The sequence below is a fragment of the Ovis aries genome, chromosome 18 (genome assembly GCF_016772045.2).
Source record: "Ovis aries strain OAR_USU_Benz2616 breed Rambouillet chromosome 18, ARS-UI_Ramb_v3.0, whole genome shotgun sequence".
NCBI lineage: Eukaryota > Metazoa > Chordata > Mammalia > Artiodactyla > Bovidae > Ovis > Ovis aries.
In genome coordinates, this window is record NC_056071.1 from 21049488 (window position 1) to 21074224 (window position 24737).

The window sequence follows — 24737 nt, forward strand, 5'->3', positions numbered from 1 at the left end:
CAATTCTTTGGCACTCAGCCTTCTTTATGATCCAACTCTCACATCCACACATGACTACTGGAAAAACCATAGCTTTAACTATATGAACCTTGGTTGGCCAAGTAATGTCTCTGCTTTTTAATATGCTGTCTAGGTTTGTCATGGAGAAGGCAATGGCAACCCACTCCAGTATTCTTGCCTAGAGAACCCCTTGGACAGAGGAGCCTGGTGGGCTGCTGTCCATGGGGTCACACAGAGTTGGACACGACTGAAGCAACTCAGCATGCCTGCATGCACTGGAGAAGGAAACGGCAACCCATTCCAGTATTCTTGTCTGGAGAATCCCAGGGACAGAGGAGTCTGGTGGGCTGCTGTCTCTGGGGTCACACAGAGTCGGACACGACTCAAGCGACTTACCAGCAGCAGCAGCTAGATTTGTCATAGCTTTTCTTCCAAAGAGCAAGCGTCTTTTAATTTCATGACTGCAGTCACTGTCCACAGTGATTTTGGAGCCCAGGAAAATAAAGTCTGTCACTGTTTCCTGTACCTACTCTAATTTCAGAGGTCTTTCAGTTCAAGTTTGTTCTCAACTAGCAAGGTCTAAATCAGGAGCCAAAAATGGATGGACACTGCAGAATCACTTGGTCCTGGCAACTGTTATGATCAGCTTCCCTCTGACCCTAAGTAAAATTGAGGCTTGATGTGAAGGATCTAGTCTGTCCTCTATCATGTTTTGTTTTGTTTTTTTCTTTTCCTGTGAGAATTGCTCCTTGAAGTGTTTGTTCTTTGTACACATTTTTTGTTAGGGAAAAGCAAAATTTTAGTTCAAAAATCTCTCTTTGGGATGGGAAGCCTCATTCCTACCACTCACACAATGATTTCCTTTGAGTGCATGGGCATCATTAGTTAAACATGGTGACAGACAGTGTGGTACGCAGGTCAACTTCAGGGTAAGGATGTCACTCTCTCCACGCAGGTTATACTCATCCCCTGGGCAAGCCGAATCAGAGTGCAGTATAGCCTGCCCACCCTGTGCAGGGGGACCCAGTAGGTTGGCTGTTCTCTTCATGGTTCCAGCTGGCCACATTAGTCCTCCTTTCTTCCTGGAAACAGAATGGCTCTTCAAGGGTAGAGAGTTACAGAGAGGAATAGAATCCTATCCATTGCCAGTGGTTGAAGTTGTTTCTCTCGTGTCCTGGCTCTGTGTTTTGTTTTTTTAAAATGTGTTTTATTTCACTGAAAATGGATTCATGTAATAGCCTGGCATCGATACTGTATACTGGAAAGAACACTGAATTGGCTCTGCCACTGGCATAGAGGAGTTCATGTAACCTCTGTGGGTCTCAGCTTATTTGTAAAATGAGAGGGTTGGACTAAATGGGCTCTACATGCCTTTCTGGGACATCATACATGTTTGTAATTGAAGAGAAATCCCATATTCCTTAACAGAGGATCCTGCATTGAAAGCAGGCATTCACTCATGGGCAAATGGTATCTGCCCCCGGGGCTCTCTTTCCTCCCAATTTCTCCCTTACGCCTAAGGTCCCTGGTAAATTTTTTAAAAAATAAAACACTGAGAAATATTGATTAGAAGTTAAACATTAGGTTATCAAATTATATTGACACAATGATCTCTAAGTTCTTTCCAATTCCAGAGTATGATTTATAGGTTAATGTACTTACATTCTTAATTCCAGGCACTGATCTTTTTTTTTCCTGTCATGCTACATGGCACATAGGATCTTAGCTCCCTGATCAGGGATCAAACCTGGACCCCTTGCAGTGGAAGCCCAAGTTTTAACCACTGGACCACCAGGAAAGTCCAGGTATTAATCTAACCTAGGAAAGAGACCAACTCTTAATCCCATGGTTTCTAACAAGGCTATTGTATTCTGAACATCATATTTTATAAACTGGATTACTTACATACATATTTTAAGTATTTATGAACTGGAAATATGCATTCTACTACAAAGGGCATAAGAGGCATCATTTTTTTCTACCACATACCATAAAGGGAAATCTGTCAGAACAAACATGGTAGTTATGAGTCCATACAGTGGTAATACTTAAAATAAATGGGATCAAAGTATTTAAATTTTAGCATCCTTTAAGAAATGGAAGCTGAAAAGTATATTTAAAAAATTTCAATCAAGCACAAGTAATCCACCTTCCTGAATTGCAAACACTTCCTTAAATATACATTAGGGATCTGGTTCTGGTTTTGATGTAACCCTCAGAATTGTGAGGCCTCAGGGCCAGAGCTCCATGGGAAAGGGTTACTGCTAGCCTGAAAACAGCAGGCCCTTTTCCAAGTTACAAGCGCAGCAGACTCACCTGGGAGCTTGTTTTAAGTGTGGACTCTTTGGTCCCTCCCCCCAGATTGGTTCAACAGGCTGTGCCAAGGAGTCTGTTTCTCCTCCCGCGCGCTGAGGGAGGGTTTCGTTTCTCGTTCTTGTCACAAGTCAGTCTCGGGGACCTGTGGCTCTGCTGCACAGACGCCCCTTCAGTGTGCCGGCCAGCACAGGCCGGGCAGCTGGACTTTCAATGAGTAATTCTGGTGATGGTGGACCACACCTTGAGCAATGCTGCCTTATGGGGTTCTAAGAGGCCAGTATGTAGGAATGAACACTTCAGTCCCTGGCAGATGAATAACCTCTTTGCACATCTAATACGTCCAAAGAGAATAGCCTTTATTTTACTAATTTCCTAGGGGGTTCGCCCTTAAAACTGGATTACAAGTTATACTAGTAAATAACACCAGCTATAATGTAATTGCTTAGCATCCTTAATGAACATGACTGTAGCTCATATTTACTGAGCACTTCCCTGGTGCTTCAGATGGTAAAGTGTCTGCCTACAATGAGGGAAACCCGGGTTCAATCCCTGGGTTGGGAAGATCTGGAGAAGGAAATGGCAACCCACTCCAGTATTCTTGCCTGGAAAACCCCATGGATGGAGGAGCCTGGTGGGCTACAGTCCATGGGGTCGCAGAGTTGGACACGACTGAGCGACTTCACTGTATTAAATGTACCAGGCACTGTGCTCAGCACTTCATTCTTTGTGTGACCCATAGAATGTGTCACAGTCTCTGATAATCTTCATTCTTTCACTGTGACACAGACAGGATGCCACGTGGCCTGGCCTGGCAGCAATGACCCTGGGCGACCCAGAAAAACTCAGCTGGTCACTGCTTAGTAGGCCCCATGACTTGCTCTAAGGAGCTCAAAGCAAGTTATTCTCCTGAAGTGATCGTACACACCAAGTTTTGAAGTGCTGCAAATATTTTCTCCCAGTCATTTGTGTTTTAACTTGGTGGTTTCCATCATAAACAAACTTTACACATATTTTTGGTGGTAAAATCTGTTTATCTTTTCCCTTATTATAGCTTTCAAGTTTTCTGTTCAGAAAAGACCTTTCCACACTGGAATATAAAAATATCCTATATTTTCCTCAGTAATTCTGGAGTTCAATTTTTTGTTTTTTTCCCTCTGGTGCTACTTTTTGTGGAAACTGTGAGGTAGAGAGCTCCTGTTTTAATAGGCAGTTATCGTGGTCTTCATTAAATAGTCCATCTTTGTCCCACTTAGAACACTCCCCTGTCCTGCACTGAGCCCCTCACGCCTGGGTCTGACGCGGCTCCCCCTCCGGCTCCGGCAGTCTGATCCTGCCCCAGGGCCCCCGGGAATCTGGTGTCTTTCACCCAGCACCACTGCCCCACCCACCCGCTGCGCACTCAGAGTTTTTAGTAGTCTCACACGTTTACTCTTCCAAACGAGCGCTGTTGCTGTTCAGTCGCTAAGTCATATCCGACTCTTTTCGACCCCATGGACTGCAGCATGCCAGGCTTCCCTGTCCTTCACCATCTCCCAGAGCTTGCTCAAACTCACGTCCATTGAGTCAGTGATACCATTCAACCATCTCAACCTCTGTCATCCCCTTCTGCCTTCAATCTTTCCTAGCGTTAGGGTCTTTTCCAATGAATCAGCTCTTTGAAATCAGGTGGTCAAAGTACTGGAGATTCAGCATCAGTCCTTCCAAAGAATATTCAGGGTTTGATTTCCTTTAGGATTGACTGGTTTGATCTCCCTGCTATCCAAGGAACTCTCAAGAATTTCCTCCAACATCACAGTTCAAAAGCATCAATTCTTCAGCGCTTCGCCTTCTTTATGGTCCAACTCTCACAATTCGTAAATGACTGCTGGAAAAACCATAGCTTTGACTATACGGACCTCTGTCAGCAAAGTAATGTCACTGCTTTTTAATATGCTGACTAGGTTTGTCATAGCTTTTCTTCCAAGAAGCAAGCATCTTTTAATTTCATGGCTGTAGTCACCATCCACAGTGATTTTGAAGCCCAAGAAAATAGTCTATCACTGTTTCCACTGTTTCCCCATCTGTTTCCCATGAAGCAATGGGGCTGGATGCCATGATCTTAGTTTTTTGAATGCTGAGTTTTAAGCCACCTTTTTCACTCTCCTCTTTCACCTTTATCAAGAGGCTCTTTAGTTCTTCTTCCCTTTCTCCCATAAGGGTGGTGTCATCTGCATATCTGAGGTTACTGACCTTTCTCCCGGAAATCTTGATTCCAGCTTGTGCTCCATCCAGCCCAGCATTTTGCACGATGTATTCTGTATATAATAAGCAGGGTGACAATATATACCCATTTTTGAACCAGTCCATTGTTCCATGTCTGGTTCTAACTGTTGTTTCTTGAACTTCATACAGGTTTCTTAGGAGGCAGGTAAGGTGGTCTGGTATTCCCATCTCTTTAAGAATTTTCCAGTTTGTTGTGATCCACGCAGTCAAAGGTTTTAGCGTAGTCAATGAAGCAGATGTTTTTCTGGAATTTTCTTGCTTTTCCTATGATCCAACATGTTGAAAATTTTGGAACCTGTCAAATTCCAGAAAGTATCTAATCTCACTGGAATGCATCAACTTTACGGGATGATTTGCAGAAAACCAGAATCTTTACAGAAATGCAACATGCATTGTTTGAGTCGACATACAGAATGCTCTATTAAGGTCTTGAGTTGATCCTCTTGGATTGTATTGGATGGCTATTTTGGAACTTTTGCTCACTGCTCCTATCTGCCACACTGCAGGGGTTAGTAGTGCCAGAACACGGCTAAGTAACTGTATAGCCTTGGTGAACCTCTGACTTTACTGGGAATGTCTGTGGTGGCTGGATCTTTAGAATGCCACTGACTGTGGGTTTCAGATAGAGACACCCTTTATCTAGGTTAGGATGTTTCCTCCTAACCTTTAACTTACTAAGAGTTTAATAAGGGATGGATTTTAAATTTTACCAAATATTGTTTAATAAGGGATAGATTTTAAATTCTACCAAATGTTGTTTCAGCATCTGTAGAGACTATAATAAATTTTTCTCTAATAGTCGAAGCTGCAATGAAGGCTGATGAGCAGACACAGTGCCTCCTAATTTAGTTTATGTCTCCCTAGTTCCCCGCAAAGACTTCTGCAGAAGGATGTGCAAGGAGAAGCTTCAGGCCTGCAAGGATGATGTCGAAAGCCTTCTCAAGTTGAAAGCTTCACTTTCTTTCCAGGGAAAGGAAATGTGACGGATCAAACGCCTCTGTGATAGGAAGTGGCTCCTGGGGAGAGTGGTGGACAGCGTGCAGGAACCAAAGAGGAGTCAAGCAGGGCGGCCTCTCCCTCACCCCACAAGTCAACACGCAGACCGAGTGCCCAGTCTGATATGGGGGTTTTGGTACCTGAAGTGTCCTATGGCCTGCAGCCATGACAATCACGAGTCCTTCCTGCCACACGGCAGCCACGGCTACCCCTCGGTCCCCAGCCCCTCCTCCTGGTGTTGCTCCGCTCCTGCTTGTCACATCAGGACATGTGTCCTTAAACAACGACGGGACTCCCCTAGAGCCAGCTGTCGCCCACTGTGAGCTTGACGCCGGGCTCTGGCCCACTCAAGCCTCCCCTGCTTCTCCTCCATCCCATTTGGGGGAGAGGGTGGGTGCCTGAGCCGGTGCCCCACGAAGTGGACACATACCCCCAAAGCAGAGGCCGGCATTGCCCTCTCTGAGCAAGGGCCTTCCCCGCTGCATCTCAGCGCGCTGCCCTACCTGTCCACCCAACACGGGGCCTGTGGGCTGCCCCTGCACAGAAGCAACGATAAAGGGGAAACGAGGGCAGAGCCCAGTCTGTCGTGGTTCTGAGAGGTAGATCGGGACAGGATACCGGGTGTGGCTTGCCCAACCCGATCTCACGTGAAGAGACCAGTCTCCATGGATGAATCTTCCCTTCAGGCCACAAGGAGACCTAGCCCAAGCGGAGGCGGAAGGTGGCGATCTCCATGGGCTCCACATAGACGTCAGTGCTATTGGAGGGCGAGGCCAGAGGGTACAGCAGGGTCAAGGAGGTTGGCTGCAGGAAAACCACGTCCAGGCCATGGAAGAGGCTGCCCAGGGCCACCTGTGTGGAGGGAGAAGGCGCAGGGCAGTGCTGGGTGCTGACCCGCCTCGTGCTGCTGCTCTTCCTCTGCGTGACCTGTGTGACCCTCACTTCAGCACAGGCCTCTCCACACAGAGCAAGCGCCTACACACACACTCAGTCTGCAGAACCTCAGGGTGGGAACTGCTGCACTGAGCTGTGCGGTCTCTGACGACAAGGACTATATTTTTTCTTTTTCTTTCCACACCGTGCGAGGCTTTGCAGGATCTTAGTTTCCCAACCAGGGGTTGAATCTGGCCCGCAGGAGGGAAAGTGCTGAGACCTAACCACTGGACTGCCAGGGGAGTCCCAGCAGGGACCACGTCTTGATTTACCTCTGATTCACTGGCACCAGCACACAGACGCATCGATCAGTGCTAGTCTTTGCTGGCTTAAACAATGACTAGAGTATGATGGCTTTTTGTTTTTAACTCATGGTGTTTCTGTTTGTTTAACGCAGGTTCATACACGTGGAACCAAAGTTCTCTACCCGGACACCTCACCTGGAACCAGCCCCTGCCAGGCCTCAGAGGCCTTGAAAACACGTCACCAGCTTCTCCCCCTTCTCTCCATGAAGTCCCAGAGTAACCCTGCCCACCTCCCCACTGGCTGCCTGCCTCACCGAGCTCTCTGCCCACTGTTCCTGGTGCTCTGTTTCCCTGCCCTCTGCTCCCTTCCCACACCAGGGCCCTGCTCACCTTGCCTTGGCTGGTGGTGCAGTTGAAGCCCAAGTTCTTGGCCTCAAGGCCACAGTCAAAACCCTTGCGGTGTAAGAGGAGCGCAGCTTCTGCCGAGGGCAAGCCATCCTCCTGGTGACAGACACACGGGCAGTGCGCGTGTGTGTGCGCGTGTGCAGACACACGGGCAGTGCGTGTGTGTGTGCACGTGTGCAGACACACGGGGCAGTGCGTGTGTGTGTGCGCGCGTGTGTGGGGGTGGGGGCATGCGTGTGGGGGTGGGGTGGGGAAGGGCCTCTGCAGGGCTCACAGGTGGGGCAGCACCTCTGCCAGGAAGGCAGGGTTGGATGGAAAGGAGTCTGGAGGAGAGGCAAGGTCCACTCAGGAGATCCAACGCTGGACCAGACACTCACCTCGGCCTGGAGCGTCCGCAGGTTGAGCAGGTGGAAGTCACAGGGCAGTGAGGAGGCCAGAGGGTGAAAAGAGCGCAGAGCGGGGCCGGGGGCCTGCCTCCTGGCCACAGGCAGGGCGAGCACAGGGGTGTTCAGGTACATGGAGGTCAGGTGGCTGAGGAGGGACGGGAAGCTTGCAGAGGAGCCCTCGCGGACCTGCAGGATGGGCCAAGGTCTGGCTGAGGACGCAGCACCAGGGGAGCAGGAGGATGAAGCACAGCCTGTTGGCTCCTTTGCAGAGAGTGTCCCTGACGTGTCTGGGTACATGGGGTACCTGACTCCAGAACCCTTCAAGTGCAGTCACTTCTGGCCTCACACAGCTTAGGACAGGTGACCTCACCAGGCCACCGCACCTCTAACTCTGAGGGCTTTTTGCTTCCTCATGCTCCCATCAGCAATGTCTCCTACCATGGAGATTCTCAGAGTAGGGAGAAGGGAAGACAGACGCTTCACCACGGAGGCTGGGTCTCTGATGGAGAAAGCCTCTGGGGCAACCCCAGTTTCAAGCTTGACCCACCCTGATGCTTGAACCCAGCGGTCCCCACTCCTTGGTCAGCTAACGGGGATGTCATATTCACAGGCCTGAGCTCAGCTTTCTAAATCATGCTGGTAGCGTCTCCTTCCTGTTATCCAAATCTCACCCTCCCCTCAGACAGGACCTCCACTCCCCCTCGGCAGGGCCCTCAATCCACCTCCAGTCCCTCCCTCCCAGGGCTCAGTTCAAGCCACCAACACTACTTCCTGCGTAAACAGCCTCGAAGCGGCCACCCTGAAAACCCACCCAGGTCCCCACTGCGGGAGTGATATGCCTCGAGCAGAGTCCTCGAGCATTCCTTCAGCTCAGGTGCCTACTGGCCTCCAGGAGAAAGTCCAAAGTCTTTGCCAGGCACTCCAGGCCAGTTTTGTCTGCCCCAAACCACCCTCCATGGCAGCTCACACTGGCCACTAGAACTTTTTGCAGTCGTGGAAACACGCTACATCTGTACTACCACAGCAGGTACCCCTTGGAACATGACTAGTCTGAATGAAGAACGGAACCTGTCATTATATTTAGTTTTGAATACATTCAAATGGCCACACAAGGCTAGTGGCTGTCACACTGGACAGGTGGCTCTGATCCAACTGAATGAATTCATGGCTCTTACCCTTCACATTCTTTCTTGCCTCCCACCCTGTGCCTTGGTTCAAACGTGTAGGGCAGACCTCTGCTCAGAGACACTCATGGATGACACCTCCTCCAGGAAGCTGTCCTGGATTCCACTACGTTCTCTCATTCCTCAGGACCCAAGGACATACCCATTTCCTACTTTTAATTTGCACACATACAGCTCATCCCCCACCCCTACTCACGAGTCAATTCCTAGAGCGCAGAGTCAGTATCATATGCATTTGCTGCCCTCTCAGTCCTCACAGCACAGCGAGAGCCCAGCAGCTATTTGACGAGTGAGTGACCAAGCCCCAGACGAGGGATCGGGCAGCAGGCTCTGCCACCAGGGACTCCAACTCTAGCTACACATCACTAAGGCTAGTTTGACACCCCATCACTGGCCCTTACCTCTCGGTTCCTGTTCCTGCTGCTGTGAAAGATCAAGCCCCTAAACATGGCTGCCAGTTTGGAGAAAAAGCCAGGCTGGTGGGGGCAAAGAAAGCCGTGAGATGATTGGGGCAGCAACAGAGAGGGGAAGAGGACACAGGGAAGGGTGGGGAGGTGAGAGATGAGCACGAGGAGGCACAGACGACAGGGAGCTGTGGAGAGGGAGGTGCCAGGCTGCGTGAGATGGAGCAGCAGAGCGTCAGACTCACTTCCCGCCGACCCGGGATCAGGCCCTACTCTGGCTACACCTGCGCGCCTCGAGGAGGCTCCCAGGCCGGGGCTGGAACCCAGGGCTACCCGCGGGCCTAGCCTGACCTGGCTCCCGGGGGGAGGCCCAGAACTCACCTCCCTGCCCAGGGTTCGCCGTTCCAACAGGAGGCGGAAGTGGTTGCAGGTTCTCTTGTTGTCCTTGAGCCCTTGGCCAAGGCCCCGGTTGTCGTCCTGCATCAGTCTCCGGTCCAAGATCACCTCTAGCTGGCCTGGGGGAGTTCACTGTGAGCCCCCGGCCTGCCTCCCTCGACCCCAAGCAGATGCCAACCTCTGGAAGGAGCCCACCCAAGGCCCGAGGGGAAAGCCTGGCTGCAAGGCGAGTCACTCAGGGAGCAAAGCAGCCAAGAAACTGGGAGCTAGAAGGGGCCGAGGGAAGGGTGTGACCCCGGCAGCTCACTGCCCGTGTGTGTTCCATGGCTCAGTAGGAGGGCCAGTCTGGGTGCCTAGGCAGGGACCCGTCTCTGGGCTGCCTATATGCAACAAAGCAAGCAGCAACCGTAAAACCCTGTGAACTGCCACAGGAAGCTGCTGCAGAGACCCTGACCCGGGCCAGGTTTTGTCAAGTTGGGCAGAGTCTGTTGTGACTGGAACACATGCTTCCCACTGTGGTTCTAGGCAGGACAGACCCCAACTCCGCCCACCGTCAAAAGGAGGAAGCGAGAGGACAGTCTAACAGCAGGTGATCGATCATCTCTCCTTTCCTTTAAAAATATGCCTGGGGGAGGGGCTCAAAGCGTACACTTGTGGGAATGAGGATTTTTTCCCAGCACCTTTTTTTTCAAGACTCTCTTCAGGGTAGCCCACACAGAGAGCTCGACCCGCCCTCCCGTATCCCCTTCCCAGACCCCAAGTTCTGTACCTCCTTGGTTTTTACCCTGAGCAACCACAGAAACACACCCCCGATCCTAAAGCAGATCCTTTGCAGGTAAAGCCGCCACCGTGAGCACCCTGTTTTCCGAAAGGGCAGGGGGCTGAGGCGGGACACTCGGCTGAGTGGGGAGTCTTACAGCCGGGGTGACCATGGGCAAAGGGGCAGCAGAGGCATGGGCCTTCCAGCAGGGGCCAGGTCCCCACTGTGCTCGCTGTGGGCCCCGCGGAGCCTGGATCGGGCACCCTTGGCTCAGCCCTGCCAAATGTTCCAGCCCAAAGGCGGCCAGCCTGACGGCCTCGGAAGGCCCCAGATGCCGACTGTTCGCTTCACCCCAGGACACAGGAGCCACCTGCGCTGCCCGGGCGGCTGGCTTAGGCCGGTCCTCTCAGGCCCTCCTTCTGATTCTCGAGACGGCCCTTCTCTCTTTTTGGTCATTGTCTCTTAATGACGGCTAGCAGAAAGACAGGACACATTCTTCTCTTTTGCTCAATAATTCATCCTAACCCTGAAGACACTGTTCCACCTGTCCCTACCCTGGCCCCCCAGGAGAGGGCGCACACCCACCTCAGCGGACGATCCCCCTCACTGCCCGCTGCTTCTGGAAGGGATCCAACAGGCCGCCCCCTCCCATCACCCCCACAGCTGCCGGCACCAGGAGAGGGGGCGACAGCAGGGAGCTGCCTTCCTGTCATCCTCCACTGGGCTTGTGGCTGACAGGGAGAGGCCCACGAGAGGACAGGTCTTGGGGGCATGGATGGGCTTCTCAAGCTTGCCCTCTACACCTCTCCTACCACACACACAAAGCGCCTGCTCCCTACTCACCATTGTGGAGGCTGGAGACACCCAGGGCCTGGGCTGTGTGCAGCGTGAGGCGGTTCTGAGCGTCCTGGAGGTAGGCCATGACGGGCATGGGGTAGAAGTTGGCCTGCAGGGGCAGCTTCTTCAGATACCGTCGGGGCTGCACCTGTGGGCGAGACCAGCCGATCAGGGGCATCTCAACCCCCTTTGGGCCCCCATCACGCTCCGATTCCTCCTTCTCTATCAGAGCAGATCACCCGCCAGGGCCTGAGATGCACGCAGTAAACACTGTCAAGCTCTGTGCTCCGTGGGGTCTCTGGGCGCCGGGCCTGAGGCGTCACCTGAAAGCCGTTGAGGTCTGTGAAGAAGATGCCCTGGCTATCGATGTCAGTGCGAATGCGCAGGGCCAGCTCCTTGTTGACGTAGTCCCGGATGTCCACCAAGGACGACACATCCAGGGACAGCCCCTCCACCCCTGGGTGCAGGACAAAGACAGAGGCTGAGTGGAGCAAGCTACAGCCAGGGAGGGCGCCCCAGGTGAGTCCCAGCGCTTCCGGCCAAGCTCTACTCCAAAAAAGCTCAACAACATGCTTTCTGGGGACAGATGTGCGAACAGACAGACAGCGGGCAGGAGCAAGAGTGTGTCACAGCCCACGGAGCCACGCCTCCCTGCCCACGCTCCCCGTCTGCAGGGCTCACCCGGCAGGTTATACAGCCGGACCACCTGGTGAACATGCTCGTAGCAGGCAACCACCTCTGAGAAGAAAGGGCCTTCTGTGACGCGCAGCACGGGTGGGTCCCTGGGGACGTAGGGCTGGGAAAAGAGCAGAGGGCAGCTGAATCCCCGGCACGTGAGCAAAACAGGGAGGAGCCGGCCAGGGTCAAGCAGTGGGACTTGCTGCCAGCAGGCTCTGGGCTGAGACCCAGGCCGAACCAGGCCCAGGCCCCGGGTGGTGCTCCTCGGACCCCCACCCCCCACGGGGGCAGCGGGTGAGGCGCCTGTGCAGGCAGGAGACGCCTGGAGGAAGGCCCGTGCCCCTCCTCATGCCCACCGCTCATGAAGCCTCCCAGGGCCCCCTGGGGTCTGTGGGGTGTCCTCAGGGTACCTTGGCCTCGCCGTCAGGCAGGAAGAGGTAGGCTCCACTCTTGTCTTTGGACGAGCGGGTGCCATAGACGAGGAACTCCATGTCCACCCGCTGTTCCTGCTCCTCATCCACCCTTCGGACGCTCTGCCAAGAAACACAGCCCTGACCCCTGGCCCCACACCAGCACATCAGGCCTGCCCCCTGGGAGGGCACGGACGAACCTCCCCAAGGAGCCCAGCGCTGCTTCCCTGTGATGCTGGCTCGGGGCTGGCAAGGTCCCCTCCCAGGTCCACCGCCAGCCAGGTGGCAGCGCTCACAGGCTGGAGGCAGCTTGTGTGACCCGCTCCAGCGCCCAGCCCCTGGCCCTTTACCTTGAGGAGCCCGGTAAGGCCTGAGAACCAGACCTGCATGTAGCGGTTGCTGAGGGCGAAGTCACTGGTGCCAGAGTCAATGACACGGAGAGGGAACGCCTCGTTCCTGCTGACGGACAGCGGCCGCCCATGTAGGTAGACGCGCACAGAGGAGGGCAGCGTGCGGGGCCCATCCAGGCCCTGCTGCAGCTGCAGCACGCCAAGACCCAGCGCTGGCAGGCGGACAGGCACAGACACCTGCGGGCACGAGAGGGCTGATGGCCTCGGACACGGGCCTGGGGTTCTGGCCTAAGAGCCCAAGCAAATCCTGCACCCCCTGGGGGGGCCTTTGTCACCTCTGAAAGGGCAGGTGAGGCGACTTGCCCCTCATCAAGACTTTCATGAGTCTCCAATGATACCCAGAAAACCATGAAATGGTAACCACACGTAAGATTTCAAGATAAATCTGCTGAAAGAATGAATAATGGAACAACGTAACTGCCGTCCTTCCTACTATCACACTACAGCAAACGTCACCTTCCTCTCAAGGACAGACTCAAACCCCAGGAGTGACCAAACTCTAGGCGACTCCTCTCCTCAAGACGCCAGTGCCCAACACGGGGAGTAAGGCTGCGAGCAGGAGGCTGGGAAGCCAGTGTCAAGAGACAGCCTGAGGCCCCGGGGAGGGGCCAAGGATCAGCAGAGAGGGCCGTGGCGGGGCCCCACGTGCCAAGCCCCCCTCACCTGATAGACGTCAGGGACCATGTCGGTGGCAGAGCTCCAGTGCGCGCTGACCTGCACGGCCAGGGGCTGACCCTCCTCCGAAAGCACGCGCACCCGGGGTGAGCTCACCAGCAGGGACACCACGCTGAGCCGCTCCTGCTCCAGTGGGTTGAACAGCACCACATACCTGTGAGCAGAAGGCAGGCTCGCCCAGGAGGCCCCTGCTCTGGAGGAACAGGAGCAGGAACATGGCCAGGCCAGGAGTCCCTCAGAGTGCGGTGGCAGCTGGGAGCAGTGGAGAGCCAGGCTCACCTGGGTGAGGATTCCAGCTGGATCACTGTGCGCTCTGGAAGGGCGTCGTGATTTAAGCGGGTGTCATCCTGGAATTAAGTCAGGGGGAGGGGAGAACCATCGTATGGCTCAGCCTGACTCAGAGACTTGCCTCCCCAGACCCCAACCTGTCCTGATGGGGACCAGCAGCCGTGCTGGGCAGGGATCTTTCACCCCAGGAAGGGAGGGAAAAGAGCAAGGCCCTTGCACCACAGTTCTCGGCCTAGGCCCGCACACCAGAGGTCCCCTCGGGCAGATGCAGGAGTGGGGCTCACCATCTGCAGGAAGGGCACCTCTGGGTCAAAGTGGTAGGCCTTCTTGTCCCCCAGCACCAGGTAGTGAGCTGCGTTCATGATGACCTGTTTCAGGCTGACAAGGGAGCGCAGAAGCCTGGGAGGGTGGGCAGGAGAGGGACCAGGGGAGAGGTGACCACTGAGAGACTGTCCACCGACTGGCAGGGCGAGCCCCCAGCAGGCCAGCCCACCGACCACCCGGTGCATTCTCATACTGGGGATGGTGGGCAGCGGCATAGAGTGGATGGGGAAGAGGAGGGGACTCCCACCTGACCCCATAGTCCACCACAACGGCCTCCTTGGCGGTGCCCGTGATTGCGTCATGGTGCTGGAAGAGCCCCAGTGTGCGCCGAGCGTCCGTCAGAAGGGCGAAGTTTGAGAGTGGGAACTGGCTGGCCAGTCCAGCGCGGCGGGCGTGAGCCACGGCCAGGCTGTACAGAATCTCTGCACCCCTGCCCAGACAGACAAGTCGGCCTCCTGCCACACAGCTCCCCTGGGCCCACCCTCGCTCTGCAAGCCCCACGCCTCCTCCTTCCTCCCCTTCTCTGTGTCGTGGTCTCCATGCCCTTCGCGTCCCTGCTCAGCCAATCCAGCACCCCCTTGAACCCTTCTCCCTCCAGCCTGGAAGCGGGCCGTCTCACCGCAGGTGTGCTTCCAGGACGCGGTCCAGGTTCTTGTAGAAAGGCCGTGAAGTGTAATAGCCTGTCCAGTAGTGGTCCTCCCGGTCCGCGTAGGAGAAGAAATCCCCACTCAGCACAGGGAAACCTGGAGGCCGGGCTCCCGGCTCCACCCCTGTCCTCTTGTATAGAGCGTCAAAATAGTCGGAGAGGGTGCCAAACTGGGCCTGTGGGGACCCCAAAACCCCCTTCCATCAGCTCCAGAGTCTTCTGGGAATTCTGGCTCCCCGCCACAGCTGGGGGTGAGGGGGAGCAATCTGGTCTATGCAGAGGGTAGTCCCTGTGTGGCCTGGACCTCACAGAAGCTGGGGAGCCTGGGAAAGAATTGTGACAAAAAAGGAAAAACACACCCAAGAATTGTGAATGTACCCCTGCTCTGGAGTGGTCATGGGGAGCAGGAGACCGCACAGAAGGGCTGGGCTGCAGCCCCGACGAGGCCCTTCCCCAGCTCAGTGTCCCTTCACACCTGCACATGGAGGTCAGGCTTGCTGTTGAGGAAGTCGAAGAGCCGCTGGTAGTTGAAGAACTGGGCGTCCCACTCCTGGGGCTTGTCGTAGCGGAAGTCATCGCCCAGCGGCACCAGGAGCACGTTGCTCCGGAAGAGCCGGGACTTCTTCCTGTACTGGTCCAGGAGCAGGCCTGCCCTGTGGGTGGGGAGGGGAACCGGCTCACGCGGAGCCTCACGTCACCTGATCCTGAGGGGAGCCAGCCCGAGGGGCCCCCTCATACACCCCTGTCACAGGCTCATTCGGCTCATGGGTGGGAAACCCAGCCCCAGGGAGCCCGGGGTTCTCTGGGCGACTAGAGCTCTTCCCGAGGCACGGCTTCAGTTCCCTGGCCCCAGTTCTGCCCTGGATGCTGCAGAGAACAAGTCAGCCCTCCATGCCCATGTCGGTCCCTCAGACAACCAAGATGTGGGAGCGCTGCCCCGGGCTTCCTCGTCAGGCTCTGCAATCCCCACTCTTCCATCCCCGCTCTTCCGCCTCTCTGGCTCCTGCAGGGCAGCTGGGAACCCTCTCACTGGCACGTCTCTGAGTAGCCCATCGGCCAGGAACCCAGAGTGCAGGGCCCAGCACTGACCACGCTCGTCCAGGGGAGGCAGGCCACACTCCTGGGATGGCCAGAGTGGCCGTGTGTTCACACAGGCGTGTTTGGCAGCCCCCAGGCTCACCCCACCGTGCTGACGTTAGGGATCACGTTTTCTGTGCATGTGGCCAGCAAGACCTTTTCTCGTCCTGAACTTTCCTATCCTGTTTACGGACGCTAAGGGTAGAACCTTACAGTTATATCTAATGTTAATAAAAACCGTATCTGGTTGGACTCAGCCCAAATTCCAACCTCTTGAGATCTTCTGGGACCCTGACTCTGACACTCCAGCTTCACTCTGTCTCCAGTGATGCGGCACAGCCCCGGAGTGAAGAGCCCAGACCCGGGGGCCGGACGGCACCAACACCAGCTGGGCAGGCACTAGCTGTGCAGCCTTGGGCAACTTACCGAACCTCTCTGGGCCTCAGTTTCCATCCAATGAGGAGACTGCCTATCATCAGTGCCCACTATCACAGTATTGTGAGATTTAATATGAACTAGTATTTGTTAAACACTTAGAACAGTGCCTGGCACACAGCAGTAACTATATATAAACATGTTATTTTCTTTTTCATCCCAATCACTAATATAATCAATAGAAAAACAGCCCTGTTGCATTAACACCGCTCTCTTTCTAGACAAGTCTGATGAGGGGAATGTCACGTGTGTCACAGTTCAACCAGCCACTAATGGACTTGGTCCAGTTTGTTCTTTGCCATCTTGTTCTCAAGAAAGGACTCCTCAAATACCACCTTCCCCTAATTTATCAGCCCTGTAAGCCTTTTAAAGGAGAAAATGAGGCTATTTCCCATGACTTGCTCTGTAAACCTTGCCTACCCTTAGATCACAGCTGCTGCTCCAAGAAAAAGTGTGCCTTAAAAGCTTAAGGTTTTTACTTGGAAGCAGCATTTAGATTTTTGGATTCTAGAAACAAAAGACTACTTTCTTTTGCTTTTGGTCACGTTTCACCTCTTGGATGTCATGGAAACTAGAGTATTGCAACACAAAAACCAGTTCAACTGGTCACATTCTTAAGGCCAGTCCAATTCTGGCTGCATCAATGTTTAGCTCTCTCTTAACCCACCTTTTCCTGGGGGAGCCATTTCAGCAACATCTTTAGGGGTCCCCAAGGATTTTCTCAAAGGGAATGGGTTTGTTTTCTGTGGGGCAGGACAGAATGTACATCTGAATGAGACTCCAGGTGCACAGAGCCTGAGGATCCTGGCCGACTTCAAGCCAAGGCAGGAGGCCTGAGCTTAATGAAGGCACAGCAGGCTGAAGGTTGGAAAGCGCTGCACTAATCTGAGAATCATTTGCCTCTGAGGCAGTCCACTGGCTCCAACATTAGTTTCTGAGGACCCTGGAAAACATGCTCATTTGGGAAAATAAAACCCTCCTGGAAAAGGTGGTTCCTTACAGCCACTCTGGTTTTCCAGGAAAACGCACTAAAAGAATTGTCACTGCAAGGGCTGTGGGCCTGAACTCACCAACAGACTCTGCCCCCATTTTATGACCGTGGAACCCGAAGCCTGCCTTGCAGCACAGCCCAGACGTGTCTGCACAGGGAGAATGGCACCACCACACCCAGTCCAGGGCTGGGAGCAAGCACCTCTCAGCCACATTGGCCTCCGTGATAGCCCGGGGCGGCACCTTCCAAGGGCAGCTGATACGCCCGCCAGGCAAGCGCTTGAAATCGAACTGGCAGCAGATCTTGGGATCCGGGCCACACGTATGGGGGACATCGTAGCTGTAGAAAGGCATCATGTGGCAGAAGATGTCTGTGCTGGCATCCGAGTCTACGGAAGACACGCCAAAGAGTCAGGTCTTGGAGCTGGGCTCAGGGAAGCCGGCGGGGGACGTAACTACTCCAGCTAAAGGCGGGAACTACCATCAAGGCTGCGAGGACATGCTGGCCAGGGTCAGGATCAAGGAGGGCAGGGAGCCCATGGCTCCTCCAGGGGACAGACAGGCTCTGCAGCGGCCAGGGATATCAATACTATCCCCTACTTAACCTGAAGGCGAGCGCTTCTGATGGTCTACACCAGTGCTCTGAAGGACTGGTGGGTCTTATTTCTGAAACCCCTGCCCTTCCCCCCGGGAGAACTACCACTGCGACCCCTTCCACCCTACCTGGCCTTACCCCAGGTCTGCCTCCACATGAACTCCAGGCTGTGGCTGGCAGCAAAGTGCTTCTTGATGGCGTAGTGTACCCTCTGAATGAGCATGCTGGTCAGGTTGGCACGGCGCAGCAGGTAAGGCATGGTGGGGCTGTATCCAAAGGGGTCCACCGCCCAGCCCGAGCGCGGAGTTGCACCTGGGCAGGGGCACAGAAGTCAGAGGCCTGAATGCCCCCAGGGCTTGGCCACTGGGTCCTCGGCCCCACAGCCCCTCCTGCCATCTCCCTGCAACCATGCTGGTACAATCAGCCTTGAAAGGAAGCATCCTCTGCCCACCCTGGGCCTTACAGCCCCACTGCTGTCCTCTGGCCCAGTGATAGGGGCAGACTCCGGCTCCTGAGCCTGGACTCACCCAGGTTCTTCTCCAGCCACTGGTGGCCCTCAATGAGCTGGTCAATCAATGCAAAATAGTGGGAGTTGGCCTCGTCCGGCATCACCCAGCCTCCTGTTGCAATCTCCAGCTGCCCGTTTCCCACCAGCCTGGAGATAAGAGTGCACACTCAGCATGGGGTAGAGACCCTCTGCCCAGTCCTGCCAACCAAGGAGGCGACCTGTGTGCACTGGCCTTACTGAGCCAGTTTACCTGAACCCAGGACCAACCACAAGAATAGACATGCGCCCTCCTTTCCCTCCAGCCAACCTCCAGCTGTTCTGGCTCTGTTCATCCCTGGACTCAGTCTGCATTTCCAGGGCCAGACCCTCCATTTTCTCTCCCCTACTGTGATTTTTCCTAATACTCAGTTCAGTCGCTCAGTCATGTCCAACTCTTTGTGACCTCATGAATCGCAGCACGCCAGGCCTCCCTGTCCATCACCAACTCCTGGAGTTCACTCAAACTCACGTCCATCAAGTCGGTGATGCCATCCAGCCATCTCATCCTCTGTCATCCCCTTCTCCTCCTGCCCTCAATCCCTCCCAGCATCAGAGTCTTTTCCAATGAGTCAACTCTTCGCATGAGGTGGCCAAAGTACTGGAGTTTCAGCTTTAGCATCATTCCTTTCAAAGGAAGGAACCCAGGACTGATCTCCTTCAGAATGGACTGGTTGGATCTCCTTGCAGTCCAAGAGACTCTCGAGTCTTCTCCAACATCACAGTTCAAAAGCATCAATTCTTCGGCGCTCAGCGTTCTTCCTAATACTAGTGACCCTCAAATCCATTCCTGCCTCCTCGTCCCTGGTCCCTCCACACCTCATCTCTGCCATGTCTCCTCTTGCCTCTCCCTGGCACCCACAGCTCCAGGAAAGGACTTCACACCCATCCTAGGACCCAGAGGGCCCTCCTGCCTCCCCAGTGGGCACTGGCCTTCGGACTGCTGCTCTCTTTTGGGCACTGATGTTGTCCCACCACTTGGCAAAGAAGGAGACTTCTGCCCAGATGAAGCGCCGCCGGGGGTCCTCCTGCAGCTTGGACACCATGTTGTTGAGGATGTGCTGGGTCTGTTCTGTGTAGTACTTGTCAAAGGTCTTGAGCCAGCCTGGAGGAGCCAAAAAAGGGTCCCTTGAGGACGCTACCATCTTCTCCAACTGTCCCTCCCTTACCTTTGCCACCAGAAGGCCCACCCAAGCCAAAGCAACCTTGAGAAGGAAAAATGGGACTGGAGCAATCAGGTTCCCTGACTTCAGACTATACTACAAAGCTACTGTAATCAAAACAGTATGGTATGAGCACAAAACCAGAAATCAATAGAGTAAGATAGAAAGCCCACAGATAAACCCACACACCTATGGTCACCTAACCTATGACAAAAGGGGTAAGAATATACAGTGGCGACTAAACAGTCTCTTCAGTAAGTGGTGCTTGGAAAAGTGGACAGCTACATGTAAAAGAATGAACTCAGAACATTACCTAACACCGTACACAAAATAAACTCAAAATGGATTAAAGACCTAAACCTAAGACAAGATACTATATACAGCTCTCAGAGGAAAATGTAGGCAGAACACTCTCTGACATAAATCACATCTTTTTTTGATCCACCTCTTAAGAGTAATGAAAATTAAAACCAAAAATAAGCAAATGGGGCCTAATTAAACTTAAAGGCTTTTGCACAGTAAAGGAAACTATACGCAAAACAAAAAGACAACAGAAGAAAATATTTGCAAATAAATCAACCAACAAAGGATTAATCTCCAAAATAAACAACTCATGCAGCTCAATACCAAAAAAATAAACAACCCAATAAAAAACAGGGCAGAAAACCTAAACAGACATTTCTCCAAAGATATACAGACAGCCAAAAAGCACGTGAAAAAAACACTGAACACTGTTAACTAGTAAAGAAATGCAAATAAAAACTACAATGAGGTTATCACCTCACACCAGTCAGAATTCCCATCATCAAAAAGTCTAGCTAGATAGGGTATGGAGATAAGGGAGCCCTCCTACACTGTTGCTGGGAATATAAACTCATACAACCATTATGGAGAACAGTATGGAGGCTCCTTAAAAAAAACTAGATATAGAACCACTGTATGACTCAGCAGTCCCACTCCTGAGCATATACTTGGAGAAAACCAGAACTCGAAAAGATACACACCCCCATGTTCACTGCAGCACTGTTAATATTAACCAAGACATGGAAACAACCTAAATGTCCCTCAGCAGCGGAATGCATAAAGAGGACGTGGTGTATACAAACAATGGGATATTACTCAGCCATAAAAAGGAATGAAAGGAATACCATTTGCAGCAACTTGGATGGACCTAGAGACTGTCATACTGAGTGAAGTTAAGTCAGACTGAGAAAAACAAATATCATATGATACTGCTTATATATGGAATCTAAAAAAAAAATGGTACAAATGAATTTCTTTAGAAAACAGAAAACAGACCCACAGGCATATAAAACAAACTTATGGTTACCAGGAGAAAGAGGGGAGAGGAATAAACTGGGAGACTGGGATTGACATGAACACACTACTGTATATATAAAATAGGCAGCTAACTGTAGGACCTACTGTATAGCATAGGGAACTCAATACTCTGAAATGACCTATAAAAGAAAATCTATGAAAGAGTATACATATGTATAAATGATTTACTTTGCGGTACTCCTGAAACTAAAAGAACATTGTAAATCCACTATATTCCAACTTAAAAAAGTAAAATAAACAGGGCTTCTCTGGTGTCTCAGTGGTAAAGAGCCTGCCTGCCAGTGCAGGAGAGACGGGTTCGCTCTCTGGTCCAGGGTGATCCCACATGCCTCGGGACAACTAAGCCCACGTGCCACAGCTACTGAGCCTATGCTCTAGAGCCTGGGAGCCGCAACTGCTGAGCCCAGATGCTCTAGGGCCCCCTGTGCTCTGCAACAAGAGAAGCCCCCACAACGAGAAGCCCTCACATCACAATTGGATAGCAGCCCACACTCACCACACCTAGAGAAAAGCCCGCCTAGCAACAAAGACCCAGCGTGGCCACACAAATCAATTTAAAAAAAGACCGAATGCTCTCTCCTTGGGTCCCGGGGCGTGCTGGGCACTCACTCACCGGGGTCATTGTGAGAGTGGGGGACCACAAACACCTGCAGGTCTTCGGTGTCCCAGTCGTGCGGGCTGTAGGAAATGTCGAAGCCTTGCTTCCACACGCCGCCATCCACGTTGTCAAACGGTAACTCCTCTGATACAGTCAGCATCTGCCAGGCAGGAGGAGAGCAGCTCAGTGCCCCGGCCACGGCCACTGGGGGTCCCTGCCGGCTCTGACTCTTACCTGCAGCTCTGGCTTCTCGCCGCGGCCCCCCAAAGCAAACTGGCAGTCTTGAGGGGAGATGGAGAAGAAGCTGGGCCGGGGCTCTGGCGGCACCACCCAGGAGCCGTTGGCCACATAGTAGGGCAGCAGGGCGGGTGGGCCCTCCACGTTGGCTGTCAGCTCCAGCACAGAGTCTTTGATGTGGCTGATGATCTCATGGTTCTCCTCCAACAGCTGTTCCAGCTGTTCAATGCGGTTCTGTAGCACAGATATCTGACTCTGCCCCCCAAAAAAGCAGAAAGCAGTCACCTCCAGCTCCCTATGTCACAAGGAGGATCACTGCATGCGGCTCACCGCCTGAGGCCTGACTATGATCCTTCCTTACCAAATCAAAGGCAGGACCAGAAGCCTACAGGGCCAGAAGGTAACAGGTGTGGTCTGATTCACTACTGAGGACTGCAGCCCACTTGGGCTGGGAGTATCCTCACTCTCTAGCTTATGGATGGCAAGGATTTCACCTCCCATGCCTATTCTCGACAATCGTGTTGCCTACCTGGAGCACCGTTTGCTGACAAGGATTGCACCAGGGCTTAGTGGGAGGGAAGGCTGCAATCCACAAGCAATGTCTGCCAAGAATTCAGGCAGACAGAGCAGCAGTACCCAGGGCCATTCTTTCCTCTCTCCTTCCTCTTTTGCCGTCACTGCCTACAGCTTTCTAGAAGATCTGCCTGTTGACCTGGGCTGCCATGACTCTCCAGCTGGAGCAATAACCTGATCCTGGATAATTTATACAGGCAGACGTTAGCAGCCAGGACTGACTCACCCGGGGGAAGTTCCCACCGTTCTGGTGTCGAGCAGGATCATGCTGTACTCGGTCCAACATGAGGTAGAGCGAGAAGACAGCCACGCAGAAGATAGCAGCCCCACACACTGTCACCTGCTTTTTCAGCTTCATACTGGCCTCCACACACACCTGGCTGGAGGGACATCAGATGTAGCTCCGGCAAGCAAAAATCCCTTGGTGGTCTTTCCACCAAACGTCCCAGTGAGTTCCTGCTCCTGAGGGACACCAATTTGCCTGACTCCAAAGGAACAAAAGCTTCTAGTGCTCTGTGACGACCTGGCAGGGTGGGATGGGGAGGCAGCTGGAAGGGAGGTTCAAGAGGGAGGTGACGTATGTATACTTATGGCTAACTCCTGTTGTTTCACTGACTCAATGGGCATGAGTTTGAGCAAACTCCCGGAAATAGTGAAGGACAGGGAAGCCTGCCGTGCTGCAGTCCACAGGGTCGCAAAGAGTCGGACACAACTTAAAAGACTAAACAACAATTCCTGTTATGGCAGAAATCAACAAGACTCTAAAGCAATTATCCTTCAATTAAAAACAATTTTAAATATGGGAGATATACATTTAAGAAAAGACAAGACAGCTCCTAAGCACGGAATCCTAACACTGGCTATGGACCCAACCTGGGTTGTATTCTCCTGGCTGAGACACAGAAAGCACTAGTGACTAAGCACATCTGAGGGCAGTCCTGCCTGGTCATGGTAGCAGCTCTGCCCCTAGGGTGGATGTGACACTCTCTCCCACGTGGATGCCATTAAGAAACAACCGGATCACAAAACTTTCCAGCTGTGACTCCTGAGCTAGCCATACAACTTCTTGGTATAACCAGCCGCCCACAGAGCTTGCCTACAAGAAAGACACAGCCAGTGAAAGGACGCAGGTGTCCAGGCTCCCTGGCCATGAGTCTCTAATTTCAGAGGAATAAACTGGTATCTATTTTGATTTAAAGGATACAGCCAAAGCTCCAAGAGACTAACAAGAAAGCCTTTCTCCCTGCCTGCTTGGATCAGACTGGTACTCACCACAAACACTTCCTGGCACAGCTCCTCTTATTCAGGAATACAGAATGAATTAAAATAAAAAAAAAAGCAGCAGCCACGGCTTATGTTTCCAAAAGAGTCCTCTCCCTGTTCTAACTCCCACAGTGGGCAACTTTCAGCCTCTGCTTACAGAGCATTTAAGGGACCCCCTCGGAAGCCCGCGGTGATGGTGTCGAAGATCCCCTGGGTGGGGAGAAGCTAGGCACAGCTGCGAGGCTGTGGGGGGCATCTTAAGAGCATCAGCGCCCTCCACCACCGCCCGTGGCCCGCACTTGCCTGCGGGGCTGAGAGAGCTCTAGCCGCCGGGCGAGCGGGGGCGGGAGCGGCAGCTCCAGAGCCTTCTTCCAACCTTGGGGCTGAGACGCTCTGCCGCCTCGGCAGCGTTGTGCCCTACTTAGCACGATCTGATTCCGCTCAGGAGCCTCCGGGCAATATTTTTAGCTCTGGTAGGCTGGGTCCAGGGCACAGGAGGTGGAGAGCTGGGGAGAGAAAGTGGGATCACCGAGGATGGCCGGCACCTGCCGCAGGGTCTTCGGCCACTGGCCGGCCCGCCCGCCTGCCGCCCGCAGCCCTCTCCCGGCCCTCCCAGCCCGCGGCGCTCCGGGGCTCGGCCGGGCGCAGGACCGCAAGGGCCACTGTCCGGTGAGGGGGCCAGAGCCACCTCCGACCCCGAAGCACCACCACCGTACGCGCTCCTGACGCCCAGGCCGACCCCGGCCGGGGCCGCCGCCGGAGCCCCGTCCGCGCCCGCCCAGCGCGTTACCGTCCGCGGCGGGCCTCCGCGCCGCCCTGGGCCCCGCCGGCCGCGCTGCGCGCCCTCACACCCCCGGGGCCAGCGGCCCGCGCAGCGACGCGGCGAAGGCGGGCGTCTGCCCTCCGGTCGTTCCCAGAGGGGCCCGACTGCCGGGGCGCCGGGCTTCCCCTCTCACGGCCGCCGGGCCGAGCGGCGTGCAGGGCGAGGACAGCCTCGCCGCGCCCCCGCGCCGCCCCGGCCCCGCCGCCGCCGCCGCCCGTGGTGCGCCCCGCCGAGCCCGGCCAGTCGGGCCCCGCGCGGCCCTCGCTCGGCTCCCGCCGGCCGGCCCGGGCGCTTCCGGTGCGGTCTGCGCCGTGACCCCTGGCGCCAGCAGAGGGTCCGCAGTGCGCAGCCGCAGCCCGGACCCCGGCCTCGGCGCGCCGTGGAGCCGCGAGGACGGACGCGTGACTTGATGTTTTCTGACTCTTCCTACATGTCAGCACCTGAACTACCAATAGCAGAAACAGCCCTCCTCTATTTCACCAACCGAAGGGTGGAGAGCGTTTTCCGGCCCCCTCTCAGCTCTGGTGTAGGTATCCTTCACTT

General features: G+C 54.1%; 1 protein-coding gene across 6 annotated transcripts; it reads right to left on the bottom strand.

The window, feature by feature from the left end:
- Positions 1–1846: 1846 nt before the first annotated feature.
- Positions 1847–24737, bottom strand: MAN2A2 (mannosidase alpha class 2A member 2). 6 transcript variants are annotated; one of them, XM_060401642.1, is made up of 25 exons: positions 24679–24737; positions 23675–23877; positions 22335–22488; positions 21533–21790; positions 21314–21458; positions 19130–19301; positions 18180–18307; positions 17791–17964; positions 17260–17446; positions 15031–15208; positions 14529–14731; positions 14157–14339; positions 13870–13984; positions 13577–13644; positions 13286–13451; positions 12563–12799; positions 12213–12335; positions 11806–11920; positions 11448–11581; positions 11131–11272; positions 9513–9646; positions 9129–9203; positions 7535–7729; positions 7143–7253; positions 1847–6426 (listed from the first exon to the last, which is right to left on the bottom strand). In XM_060401642.1, the coding sequence occupies exons 3-25, from the start codon at positions 22464–22466 to the stop codon at positions 6274–6276; spliced, it is 3528 nt and encodes a 1175-aa protein (XP_060257625.1). In that variant the 5' UTR covers positions 22467–22488; positions 23675–23877; positions 24679–24737; the 3' UTR covers positions 1847–6273. The 6 variants fall into 6 exon arrangements, with proteins under 6 accessions (XP_060257625.1, XP_060257623.1, XP_060257626.1 ...); XM_060401640.1 differs by lacking the exon at positions 24679–24737 and adding an exon at positions 24162–24500 and having other exon boundaries at positions 22335–22484; XM_060401643.1 differs by lacking the exon at positions 24679–24737 and adding an exon at positions 24162–24500 and having other exon boundaries at positions 14529–14605.